The sequence below is a fragment of the Amblyomma maculatum genome, chromosome 5 (genome assembly GCF_055883805.1).
Source record: "Amblyomma maculatum isolate TAMU_Amacu chromosome 5, ASM5588380v1, whole genome shotgun sequence".
NCBI classification, from domain to species: Eukaryota; Metazoa; Arthropoda; class Arachnida; order Ixodida; family Ixodidae; genus Amblyomma; species Amblyomma maculatum.
Window position 1 is genome coordinate 129,073,986 of NC_139348.1, and position 13,632 is coordinate 129,087,617.

The 13,632-nt window shown below is 43.6% G+C and overlaps 1 protein-coding gene across 4 annotated transcripts in view; it reads right to left on the reverse strand.

Moving 5' to 3' along the window:
- Positions 1-4,475: 4,475 nt before the first annotated feature.
- LOC146189526 (uncharacterized) overlaps positions 4,476-13,632 on the reverse strand; it is a 62,827-nt gene continuing 53,670 nt past the window's right edge. For 2 of the 4 annotated variants that reach the window (XM_084603282.1, XM_084603285.1), the window contains one exon: positions 9,627-10,762. In XM_084603282.1, coding sequence (XP_084459408.1) covers positions 10,557-10,762 — 206 coding nt within the window. In that variant the 3' untranslated portion in view covers positions 9,627-10,556. Of the gene's footprint in view, positions 4,611-6,080; positions 6,176-9,626; positions 10,763-13,632 lie in introns of those variants that run through there. The other 2 variants (XM_084603284.1, XM_084603283.1) reach the window with 2 other exon arrangements.

The window sequence follows — 13,632 nt, forward strand, 5'->3', positions numbered from 1 at the left end:
TCATTTAAAGATTTCTCGGCCATCAGAAGCAGCACTTGTGAAAGGCGCTGCCGATGACAACGCCTTCTGTGTGCTGATAACGTCTTAGCAAACAGGCGGAAGTTTCGAGTGGGATATGCAAAAACAAAATGATCGCTCGTACACGAGTATACGGCTACAATTTCGGACAGATGGTGCCAGCTGGTGACAATAATGTACTGTAAAATAAAAGTACGGTGCGCATTAGCTGCGCCCAGCGGCGCCACTAGTCCATTCTTGGCGCCATGCTAGATTTTTTACCGACGTAACATGTTCACCTTGTACTGTCACAATGCATTATTAGAGGTATCAAATTTAAAAAACGTTCACCTTTTAACACTTATTCACCTGATTATTTTGGAGTAACACTACAGTTTCTAAACATCCTCTGATAGTAGGCGCTCGACATTGCGATGACGATCTGTCTTTGTCTTCAGAACCATTACGGACAATGGGAAGTAAATCTCTAGCCGTTAAATGCATTCCTTCATTAATACCCCAGAAAACGTGGTAGTACTTGCAGCGCTCACAAGCTTCTGTTCAGAATGATAAAACTGTGAATGTCACCAATGAGATGAACATCAAACAAGCCTTGTGCCGTCTATGAAATTCAAAGTTAAATTCAAATTCATTTTACTTTTCATTGTGTGCAAGGAAGGAGCATTCCAAAAAGCTACCGTTCGGGTCAACAGAGCTATCACTTGAAATTCGTTTCAACAGCATAAGCCTCTCTATTATTTTTGTTTTAAGGTACATCCCACCTAGAAAACACAACATGGTGATTTAGTTGCCGTTGCTGAGCTGAAGTGTTAACCGCGTGGTTTGAGCATGAAGATGGTGCAGTTGAGCCAGATAATAACAGCCGCTGTTATAACGAGTTCTGTTCTATTAAAAATGTGAGAGTAACTGCCCTGAACATAAGCATTTGTGCATATTCACTACGCCTCGGATAAGACGAACAACCGTGGCCATTGTTCTCGCTTAAAACAAGCAAGATTCAATATAATGTAGTTTATTCAAATTTCTTTTTCACAGATGCAAAATGATGGTCCTGATATCTTCACAGCCCTTATTCGCTAACGCAGCAGTAAATCAGCAAGAACCAGTGTTACAATGGCATACTTCTCTCTGTCCCAATTTCTCTGTCCCACGTTTTGAACAGACGTGCAAGGAATGAAGTACTCAGTTTATTTTCACGGCGCCTGCTAGCGTTATTCGGGAATAAATTAAACAGCCGTGCGCCAAAAGCTTCGAGTTCAAAGAGATTGAATATCCTGTAATATAACTAGCAAACAATAATTGAACTAAGACCGGCTCTTGAGAAACAACAAAAAACACTTGTAGCGAAGAAAAAAAGAAGAGTCATTTGAACGAACAACCTGTCTGCGACTGTGCAGATAGGATTCAATCATTTTGCAGAACAATGTCGCCAATTCCTGCAATATGTAATTTAAAAAGGTATTTTCTTTGTTGGAGCTTGTCAAAAATCAACTGAATAATACCAATATTTTCGTCCGTTTCAGTAGTAGAACTAAAATCATGTCGTGTTTTGTCCGCTGTAATGGAATTTTATGGCACATAGGCTTTTTGGAAACCATGCTCTGGCTAATGAAAGAATACGCTTTTTTTCGAGAATAGTAGGTTTATTTCTAATATCTACAAGAGTTTACAACTTGCCCTTGTAAAGGAAATTAGTTGATAGTTATTAGTAAGTAATCGGCTAACAACTATTGCTTTCATTTTTTCTCATGCAGTTTAGTATATTTCACGGGGACAACTGGTTCTTTGTGCCTTTAACAGGCCAACTTACAGTCTATGATGAGTTAGCGGTTTGGTAGGCGCGCAGAAATGAAAATTGGTTACTTAATTCTCCAAGCCTTCTATTTATTCAGCTATTTGTGTGTAGCAAGGACTAGTGTCGTCGGGTTCTTATTGTTGTTGCGACTGTAGGCAGAAGGAAAAGGAAACACACTGGCCTACTAGTGGCTCTGTAGCGGAGCCAGAACACTGCCTCATACGGACAGAGGAGGAATAATGAAAAGAAAAAGAACAAGTAGAAAGAGGAAGACGCGCGTCGCAACAGCCATCGTCCGCCACCAAACCGATGGCTGGGAAAATGACGGCCTGCAACAGGTACAACCCCCGGCGAAAGGCGAGCCCCCGCCACAAAGGGCGGTTAGCTACTATCATTAGCCACCCTTCCTACCATTCGGGATGAGCGGAAGGCGAGGCGGCCATAAATCTTACGTATACTGAGGATGAGATATTGTTCTTCATGGGCGGCTATAGACACGAACTTTGCCCAAAAGCAATTTCTCGAGAGGTATATTTTCTCTCTTGGAACCGATCTATCTATTATTAGTTTTATGATTTTCATACCTTTAATCGGCGTTTCTTGATGGGCTGGAAAAAGGGCACGAAGAAAATTTGAAGTAATTCAGTCAATTTTGGAAGAATATTTATTGTGCCTCGGCGGATATAATGAAACGTCATTGGTTGTAATGTCGCACGAGAAAGAAAGTGCAGAACGAAGAGACGAAGATGCAAGAGCTTTCCAAGGCTTGCGTCAACAGAACTGGATGCCATTTTGTTTACATAGTTGCTTGCATGTTGAATATTTTAGAGCGTAGCTTTTCGGCGCTTGTTCCTTCGTATCGCTGCCTCACTGTCGGTGTTGTCCCTCGTAGCCAGCTCCATAAATTAATTAAAAATAAATCCTGTTTCCATCGCAAATCAAACCTTCATCCCTTGGATCCCTAGTCGAGCGCTCCTGCCAACAGCACGCCGCACTGGACGGTGCAATACATGTCATTAGTATGCTTGTCTGCCGTGGGGAGGATAGCAACGATGAAAATGACGCTGCAATCAGTGATAATGATGATAATGACATTAGTAATGATAATGACGGTGCATTTAGTTGATAATGATACTGAGAGTAAACAGGACGCACCGTGTGCACCAGCAACGCTTAGGCTTTCGCATTTATGCAGTGTAGATTCCCTAGTGCTGTCGGAAGTTTAGAGCGCAACTCTTTGGCGCACGCTCCTGCATTTCGCAGAAACTAGTAACTGATAGTGTTGTCGTCGGCTCCTCCGTCGTCCGTAGTAACCACAACCGGAGCCATAAAAAGAATGTTACTACAGAATAGAGTGCCCAGGAAAGGTGTGCAAGCGACAAAATGGTTGATGTCGTTTAAAAATGCAATTATTATTACAGTCAATAACAATAACAGCGGGATCTCAAAAGGAAATATTCAATGTCTGCCACACTTTTTCTGTGGACACGTCAACCGCGCCGTAAAGGAAGCGAGAAAGATTTGAGTGAAAGCGGAAAGAGTGAAATCGGTTTTGTTGTGGAAAACTGCGGAGTAATTTCGACCATCCAGGGATCTTTTACGTGCTCTGAAACGCCACAGAACATGGACTCCTCGTTGTTTTGCCTCCGTCGAACTTAGTGCTAGTTAGGAGGTTTATAGCAAAGGAAAGCCCTAGTATGTGTCACCCGCAGAGGACAAATTAGGTGGTAGTGGAATATGTGTAAAAACTAAAACGTTGCCTGTAATTATACATATGTGGTTTGATCGAATACTTTCATCAACTTATCTAAAAGATGAAACCGCAGATGAGCTACGCTCAAATTTCGCATTAAGGATTAGTGCAATCGTCGGCAATGTTTTATTATTTGATAGCAGCGCTACGTCTACTTTCTGGTGCGGCATGGGGTACGTTGGACGAGGGGCATAGCGAATGAAGTGCCTGTAGCTTGATACGGGCGTGCGGGCTGCGTGTAATGTTTAACATACAGCAGATGAAAGGGAGATGCCTGAAGATGCCTTTGTAGAGGGCGCTGCAGTAATTCTAAAATACACTCAAAAGTTGTGCTATTTATTTCCGTCATATGAAGTAATTTATTGCTTGGGAATAAAACAAACGGCAATGATTTGGTTGATATTATGTTTGATCTTAACACAGTAAAAATGCGGAATTGCTGTAAGCAACAGAGACTAATGCATTTGAAATGCTTATGAACAGCGTAAAAGTTTTAGGAAGGGAAAGAGGCAAACAGAAGAAGCTCTCACTGGGATTCGAACATTTTCAGGGACGAACAGTGCTAATTGGGTGTAAAACCTGTGAGCTCTTGAGAAGCAAATAAAAAATAATAATGCAATAAATTATAAATTATAAACTATGTATTGAGAGCAACAACTTGATGACACACGACAATCCCGGTATAGAGATGACATACGAGTTCGTTACTTCCTTACAAAGCTGTTTTCTGGGCTTGCAATCCGCGTTTGTGCGTAACAGCTTCCGAGGGTATTTAACATTAGTAGATTTTCTAAGAACGTGGAAATGGATAGAATGATTCAATGAGGGAATATTTACCTTTAGTAACCTCTTTTGATTTCTGAGTCAACATGTCAAATTCCGCTTATATTGGCAAAGAAAAATGCAACATCGAAGATCTCGCATATATTTAGTGCTATAGGACTTTAATTAGATTTATGATTTTGAAGCAGCAGATCCACATGTAGGAAAAAATCTTCATTGTACTTGACATATAAAACCGAAGCTAGTTATTCAGTGTTGTTTCTGCGAAGAAGCATGGTTGTGTAAAAGGGCAGTTATTGAATGTGAAAATTCAAGACCATAAGCACAAACGTAAAGTTGAAGAACCACTTCGCAATATGTTTTAAATTTTGTGAATCTGTAAATTTAAGGTTTCATTGAAAACGTTTGCCTAATTGTTAACAAATATTACTTTGATCAAATATTTCGAATGCGTTTTTAAGAATAATCAATAATATTTTCACGGGTAGTAACTATATTATGTAATTAGTTGATTTTAATACGACTTCTGTCCGCGTGTTTTTTCAGGTTATTATCAAACCGAGACTCGTTGCTTGTTGTTTGCAGCGGAAAACTCAAATAACGAAAAATGTTTCAGCAAATTTTCTAGAAAATACGGCGACTGGGTATTCCACGACCTGAACAAGTGCCGCCAAACACAAGAGCGCTATTATAGAAAAGGTTCGTCTGAAGTTCAGGGCATCGTGCAGATCACGCCCTTGGAAGACTAATTTCATAATAATAAAAATATCTTGGTCTTTCAACTTCCAACCTGCTTCCAAAATTAGGCACTTGGACTGCTAGAGTAGCAATATTTACTTCGGCCTTGTCTTAAATGCGCTTTCCGACGCAACAAAAAATTAATAAACGCAAATGTAGCCAATACAAAAATGCAAAGCTTGTCACTAAAGAAGAAGTTGCTGCTCTGAAGTGCACAGTGCTTTCAGATTTACCATGCGGAGTCATGCACGAAACAAAAGTTATCGTGCCTTTCGGCTGAATTCATCCCCCCATTGTTTACGTTTTTGCAGCAAAATTTCCCCTAGTGAAAAACCCGTATCGCGACAAATGGGTTTGAACCGGTCCTGTATTATCCCGTATAAATGTGATACCGGTGTGACCAGTCCTGTATGAACTTAAACGGGTTTATATCGGACAGGTCATGTCCGGTATGAAACTCAATCCGGATGGTTCAGTCCGGTATAGAGCTAATACAGGGCAGACCATTTCCAATTTGCATCTTATGCATGACATCCCAGTCCAGTATGAATATAAAACAGGGCGGACCAGTCCTGTATGAAACTTAGACGCGTTTATATCGGACAGGTCATGTCCGGTATGAATCTCAATCCGAACGATCCAGTCCTGTATCGAGTTAATACAGGGCAGACCAAATCCAGTATGCATCTTATACATGACATCCCAAACCGGTATGGTTATGAAACAGGGCGGACCAGTCCTGTATTGAGCTCATATACGGGACAGGTCATGTCCGGTTTAACAGAAACCGGACAAATCCGATATGATTGAAACTGATACGGGACAGAGTATTTCCGCTTCTCAGTACAACTCGGGCGGATCGTGAAGCTCAGCCAGGATGACCACGTCGGAACATGCCTTCACGCTAAATAAGCATACATAAAATACGTTAAATCTTTTCTGTATATGTGGAGTACGCGTTGTTTCGTACATACCTAGAAGATATGAAGCCGTACATCAGCCCTAGTAAATTATAATATCTTCAGGTTTGCCTTCAATAAAGCGACGCATTATAAAGATACGGCACATTTGCGAACCCTCGTGATAGCCTGAAAAGATATTCAGCGTGTTTAAAGGGCGATCTGTGAATTACGGCCACAAATTCTACTGCCAAGGAAAATATAAAAGTACGAAAGAGCAAAAGTAGCTACATATACTGAATAACAACCCCCGCAACCATAATCCGCCGTAGAGTAGTGGTCAAGGTGCCCGTCTGAAGACCGTAAGGACTGAGGTTCGATTCAACATTCGGTAGTAAAACTCTTTTTATTTTGTTTTTTATTTATTATTTTAAATTTAGTCGTTTTATCTTATATTGTTGCATGCTTTTTCCACCCTGGCGACGCGTTTCTTTCCGGAAACGAGGGCCATCAACTATACAGGCCATTCCGGTATCAGAGCTCCGCGCGGTTTCATTCCGGACTTTCCAGGGCAGTACAGGAATTTGCTGAAAAAGCCCCCAATCCTGTATCTCAGATCCTGTACAGTAAAACTGTATAAGATTTCCTGTGCGAATTTTATACAGGATTTTCAGTAGGGTCTTGGCTTTTAAATGCATTATATCTGAAACTATGGCATTCCGTAACAGTAGAAAGGAAAAAAAAAACTATTGACAGGTAAGCGCTTCGAATTCTCGTTTGTTGCGGCTAGGTGAATTATATAAATCAGATATAATTTCACTTGCATACCATCGATAAGTTGAAGAACACACCAAGACTCTATAGCACTTAGTAACGTCATGTATGCCAAATTGTTTATGATTTCAGGAGGAAAAGTAAAGCATCTTTATAATTTTAGTGTGCACTCTCGAGGTCACCATCCTAATTAACAGGTTGTACTTATCTCGAAAATGAAGGAACGTATATAGTTTTTGTGTACGTATTACATTTCGTTCATAAAGACTTTGACTGCAAAAACAGCATTGCACGTTCCCCATCAAAACCTGACACTGGTGGAGACCTAGAAAAATCTCGCGTTTTCTCTCGTAGTGCTGTTTAAGCGCACCAAAATGAACGCTCGATGACCGGGCGGGACCTCGTAACTCTCAGCTGGTATTTCCGGCGCTACGTCTGAGCGCTCTCAATGCCTTACCCATTTGGGCGCTAAACTATAATATATCTTGCGTTGCATCAAGAAGGGCGTGTTTCCATGTGAAAAAAGTGTCTCCCATTTGAAAGGCAATGTCTATGTTCGCGTTGTCATAGCAAGCCTTCTGACGCAGATTTGGCCTTCCAGCGACTGCCATTTGCCTGCCTATTGATGCTTGCCACTCGCTTCCGCAGTCGGTTTGCGATGTTACCAACACCTGCTGTAACTGCAGAAACATCCTCCGACTTTCTTGGTTGAGCCAAGGAATCCAGGCAGATTTCTCCCTTAGACCAATACTGAAACGACGGTACAAACTGGGCAGTAATTCGCAAGACGGCGCTGAGCGAGCTATTGCATATGCTAGCCGAGCCCTTTCCAAGACAGAGAGCAATTACTCCACTAGAGAAAAGGAATGCCTCGCTGTCATCGGGGAAACAACCAAGCTGCGACTGTGTCTGTATGGCCGCCAATTTCGTGTCTCCACCGATCACCACTAATTATGTTGGGTGGCCACCCTGAAGGATTCCGCGGGGTGGCTTGCTCGATGGAGCATTGGATGCAGGAGTACGAAATCACTATCGTGTATAAATATGGCCAAAAGCATCATGACGCTGACTGCTTGTCTCGAGCCCCACTGGAGCCACCGCCAGGAGACGATGATGACGAGGACAACATTGCCGTCTTAAACACGGCAGATATGGCGGTTCCCCAAAGGCATAATGCACAGCCTGGTCATCTTATGGCCAACCTCGAAAGAGACGGCGATGTGGTACTTTTTGTTTTCTTGCGTGTCCTACCCACATTTACGAATCGAAACGGCGTCCTGTCTAAAAAGAACTTTTACAGCAGCCTGACATGGTGGCTTCTTGTACCCGGAAGATCTGCGCAGCGAGATTACGGAAGCTTGCCATGTTGTTCCTACAGCTGGTCACCTTGGGTACAGCCGAACACTTTCAGGGATACGGGAAAGTATTGCTGGCCCAAACCAGCTAAGTATGTGCGCTAGTACACAAGAACTTGTGGCGAGTGCCCATGGCGGAAAACACCACCCATACTTTCGACGTGCCTACTTCAGCCAATTGAACCACCAAGTGCCCCGTTCCTCAAACTCGGATTGAATTTTCTTGGCCCATTTCCCATGTCCCTGTCCGGCAACAAATACATCATACTGGACACCTGCAGCCGATTGATATCCCCACTGAGCCGTTTTCTCGTGTTGACCTTGTTCTCCTAGGGCCCTTCCCCGAATTTTTGTCAGGAACCAAATGGATCGCTATGGCCACCGATTATGCTACGCAGTACGTGATCACTCGTGCCGTTCCAACTAGCTGCGCCACAGACGTTGCTGTCTTCCTTTTGTACCACGTCATACTTCACAATGGTGCTCCCCGTCAAATACCTACCGACCGTGGCCGCTGTTTCCTTTCTTGAGTTGTTGAGGAAATACTTCGTTCTTGGTCCGTTCGGCACAAGTTCACCACTGCGTATCACCCTCAGACTAAAGGCCTTACGGAACGTCTTAACCGCACACTCACCGACATGCTAGCCATTTATGTATCCGACAGTCATCGCGACTGAGACATTAGTCTGCCATTTGTCAACTTTGCATATACCTCTTCGCGTCTTGACACTGCTGGGTACTCTCCATACTATCGTGTCTTTGAAAGAGACCCTTTACTGCCCTTCGACACTTTTCTTCCCGCCACTGGTCCCGTCAACCTATGCCCGGGGTACCATCGCCCGAGCCAACACTGCTCGCCAGATTGCCCGTCACAATCTCACCATCTCTCAAGAAGCTCAAAAACGCCGCTACGACGCCCACCACCGCGATGTTCACTATCCTCCCGGATCTCTATTGTTGATCTGGCTTCCGTGCCATCGTGTGGGGTTGTGTGAAAAACTTCTGTTTACTACAAATGTTCTTACCGTGTACTACGCCCAGTGACCGACGTGCCCTATGAGACAAAGACGACGACCGATAAACGCGGGCACGACAAAGCGTTGAGAAAGAAGACAACGCTGACAGAGTAGATGTTGCACGGTTACTGAAGTCTTAGCATCGAGTTCAGCCCATCGCAGCGCCAGTTACATTAAGAACATCCCCGTAACAATATTGTCTTGTAATCGTAAGTAATCGCTATGTAGTGATTCAGCCACTGTTTGAGATTCAAAGCCGGAGATAATATATCAGTCATCTATGTGCGGTGACACAAGTCTAATATGTCTTACCATACTTCTCAAGCTGACTTTTGTCAAGGTGATCTTGCTTCCGCAATCACTTCAATACGCACAAGGAAAATGAGTCAGACTGACCCCGCTTGCTGCACAGTCAGAGTAGATTTTTGATAAATGATGTACTGATGCACAAAACGAGTACCTCTTTTATATCTTAATTATCAATGGAGCCCGTGTTTTGAATACTAGTATACATTTATTTTGGCAGCCGTTTTCATATCAGAGCTATTCAGAGAGCATGCAACACCATAAGACGTACCCTAAACTGGAACACAGAAGCTCTCCTTCAGATTCTGCCTCTTTTAAACTCCCAAGTTAGTGGCGGTGGCCCACAAAACACCGCTTCCATTACGAGAGCCGATACAGCATTATGGGAGGGCTACTATTTTTTTAAACAAACCTAACGTGCGCCTTCAAAAATATTTTTCAATTTCAATATATGAATGCGTATTGAACAGTATTCCAATACTTCCTCTGTTCATCTCCATCTAATGAACGTGAACAGGTATTTCAGGCTGGCCAACTAGAAGGCTGATATGGCGCTCTAAATCGAACACCGTGTTGTTTATCATATGAAGAGTGACATTTATTACAAGAGGTGACAATTATATCCTGACAAAACAATACAAAGTGTATTTCTCAAGAACAGTATAGGTCAGGAAAGGGCATTTACAAGCTGTCGCGCAAACATTAAACGGATCAAAGCAATCATAGGTCATAAAAGATGGCCACTATAATAACCACTTGTAATTTCATTCCAAGTTACTCTCTCAACTGTAGAATAAATTGGAGTATTGTATATATTGTTACGCCGCGTAATGGCTTACTTAGGAGTTCGGGGAAGGGAGAAGAGAGAGACGCGCAGACTAATCTGGTTTCTGAGCGGTTGACGACCAGCTTTCATCCGTCAATATCTCACCTGTCTTTAAATTATTTCATCCGCCACTTCATCCCCCATCATTAAGGCCATAGTGTCATTGTCATCCGCTCTCATGCTATTATCACGACAGTTCTTCATGAGGCTCATTAAAATCGATGCGTTGATAATTATGTTTAGCTACGACTGAACGTTGACGTAGGAATCGCAGTGCAGGCTTGGAGCTAAGACTAATCTTGCTGGTAAGACCTTAGAAATGCTTGGTTTGATTTTTCGATAGCCTCTTGAACCAGCTGGTCGTGCTCGAGGCATCGGTTATTGTGCTCCCAGACAAAGTAGTTGTCGCTGACGCACTCCTTGTTTAATGTCTGAAAGCATTCATTCTCCTTTTTTGTCGTGTCGCTATCCAGCCCCCAAAGCATGCAATAAAATTTTCCTGAAAGCAGAAAGCGATATGTTACGTATTTGGTAAAGGTGGCGCATGCCAATACAAGCAATGATGGCATCATTATTAGAACGCAGAAAAACACAAAAGTCATTTTGCGAAAGTGGGAATATTACGGCACTGCAATTTTTATACTAGGTGCTTGGCACTTTATACGAAATATTCACGGCACCAGTGAAGAACAGTTAAAGTATTGCAAAATTAATATAAACCGATATAGCCGTGTACGCGAATTCCTTTAGGTGGCTCTTTCTCGCGCTAGATATCGCGGATTATGCTCGTATTATGACTATGAACAAAATTGCAGAAACACTTTCTCATATTAACAAACACCAAAATCGCGGCTATCAGTATTGGGCGCTGCTTGTCATTAGCCGATAAAAATTGGCCTTCATTGTCGATTGAGTTCAAGAAGCAACCGTTGCTATAATAAAGAAAAATATTTACAGATGGTACGATTCAACGACTATGCAGTTCAAAATGATATGCCTCTAAAGCTGCGGTCGCATCACAGAGGTACCAATGTTATTATAGTAATGCTATTAGATAAGTCGCTCATGGTTAACTTGTCAGGCTGACTGAAATTGAAACGAATATAATTAAAGAGAAGCTTGAACTAATAATGACAAAAAACCATCACCGAGGCATCAGCTAGCTCGCATAGTGTGAAATAAAAACAGTTCGCACCCGCTGCATGCTCCCGCCTCGGGATCAAAGGTTAAGCAACTTGTCTTTCTGACACGCCGCTGCTCTCTGATACCAATAATACTGCTTCTCGGAGCTGTTCCGTATAAACGCTACGCTCACTTAAAATCAATTTCACGGTGTCCGCAGCCCGTCTATTTGACGTGTCGCTGCTCGCCCCAGTGTTAGCCTCATAGCTGCCGTTTCCTTAATGCTGCCTCTGTTGCTTTATCTCCGGGATTCAAGAACTACCAATTAATCCTTACAGGATCTTGTTCTTACATATAAAAGTGACGAAGTCCTATACAGCATGACTATGGCATTGGGCCTCCACAGCAATTGGAAAACGCGGATAGCATTTACGAACCCAGAAGAAAATGTATGATCTGTCAGGGACAAATTCATTGAAAACTTTCTCAGAGATCTTCTCCGTAGTCGGACCGAGTAACCTCAATGGATGCGGTCGAAGAATTGATCGACATGAAAAATTCTAATATATCGTATTAGCCAAACGTAGGATAACACTTTTTATGCCTGTATGTACTTTGTTGACCGGCCATAAAGAAAAAAACCCGGGCGTGGCGTACTTGGATAAAGTGCTCGGCTGGATATCAGGGAGATGGAGGTTCGATTTCAAGTGAAGTCCTGATTTTTATTTTTCTGATAATGTTAGTTCAGGTTGCGGATGATGACGTCATGTGATTGACACAAATAATGTAACCGAACGAACGCCGATAGTATGAGCCATTGAAGGCTTTCGCCTTTATATATATTCTTATAACTGCTAGACCCGCTGACCTAAGCGGCCGGAAAGGTTCTTAAAGGTCCACTGAAAGGGGTCACCAAGAAGGGTAAACAACGCCATAATACTGATATTTATTGAACCACCCATCATTCTCCGCAAAAATTTTTGATCTAGCTTCTGCAACACCAGAGATATCGGCGATTAAAAATGACCCTTCCAATCTTCCCCCTGAACTCGTACGCCGAAGGGAGCCATAAAAAAATAAAGAATACAAGCAAGTTCAAAGCTCCGTCCAGACATACGTCACTTTGACGAACTTCCGGTTGCCGAGCGCTCGCTCGCTGGCGTACTCGCGTCAACCCGTCCTCGCTCGCACACGCCTGAGGAGTACGCCAGTTCGCGCAGCGACGGTTAGTGTAACCGCGAACCCGTGGTTACCCTATGTTACACGGCGGACCAAACCATGGTTACACAACTAACGGCGGTTATCGCAAGCCGAGGTTGACGAACTCGGTTTGCGTCGTTAACCGAGGTTATGACGGCGTCTGTTGACGGAAGCTACTCGTCGGCGCCCGAGTGCGCGAAACGTACGAGCGGGTCTGCTTCGCAAAGTTATTCATTTGCCCACTTTATCACGTTTAAAGATCGATGTATAGAATATGGTGCCGCCTGACGTCTTCGAATACGGCCGACAGCGCAGCGACTGCGTACTGAAGCCTTGCCTTGCCTGCAGTATCGTTTGCAGGACTTGTTGCTGAGCAGAACGTCAAAAAATGCGCGGCCTTAGCTATGAAAGTGCACGAGTTTGCAACGCTTGCAGCACGGGAGGCCGCGAGCAGGCTGAGGTACGTTACACAATTACCGCTGGGGTGGGGCGCGCGAGCGCGGCGAACGACGGCGCCGTGCGTGACCGTCCCTAGTCGTCGCTAGGCGTAAATTGTTTCGCTTCGAAGACGCGGCGGTCGACGCTTTGGAACATGATCAACGCTGTCGTAAATCGTCTACTTATGAAACTGCCTTATAGTGAATCCTATCCTGCCATAGTAAAATAATTATAGGATCAACTCTGCCAATGTATTAATCGCAGAGCTAGTACGAGCAGATCGGATCAGCCGAAATGCACCAGCCTTGAGCAGAAACTAGCTTGTATCGCGACTACCGCTTTTACCAGCAATTTGCTGCTGGTCAGCGATCCTCACGTTATATTCGGCTCAGTATTCCAGACGCCAACAAATTTTAGCACGCTTTATTTCGGACATCGGTGCTAACGATCCGCCGTGTCATTCGCGAACGGTATGCGGGAGGAGGGGTCACAGCGGCGGTGTTTACGGCGGTCGAGGAGGCGCTGCCATCGTGCGGTGCTTGACCGTGCTTGACGCCTCGTCGGACGACACTCCGGTACTCCTGAAACCACGTTATATAAATAAGATAT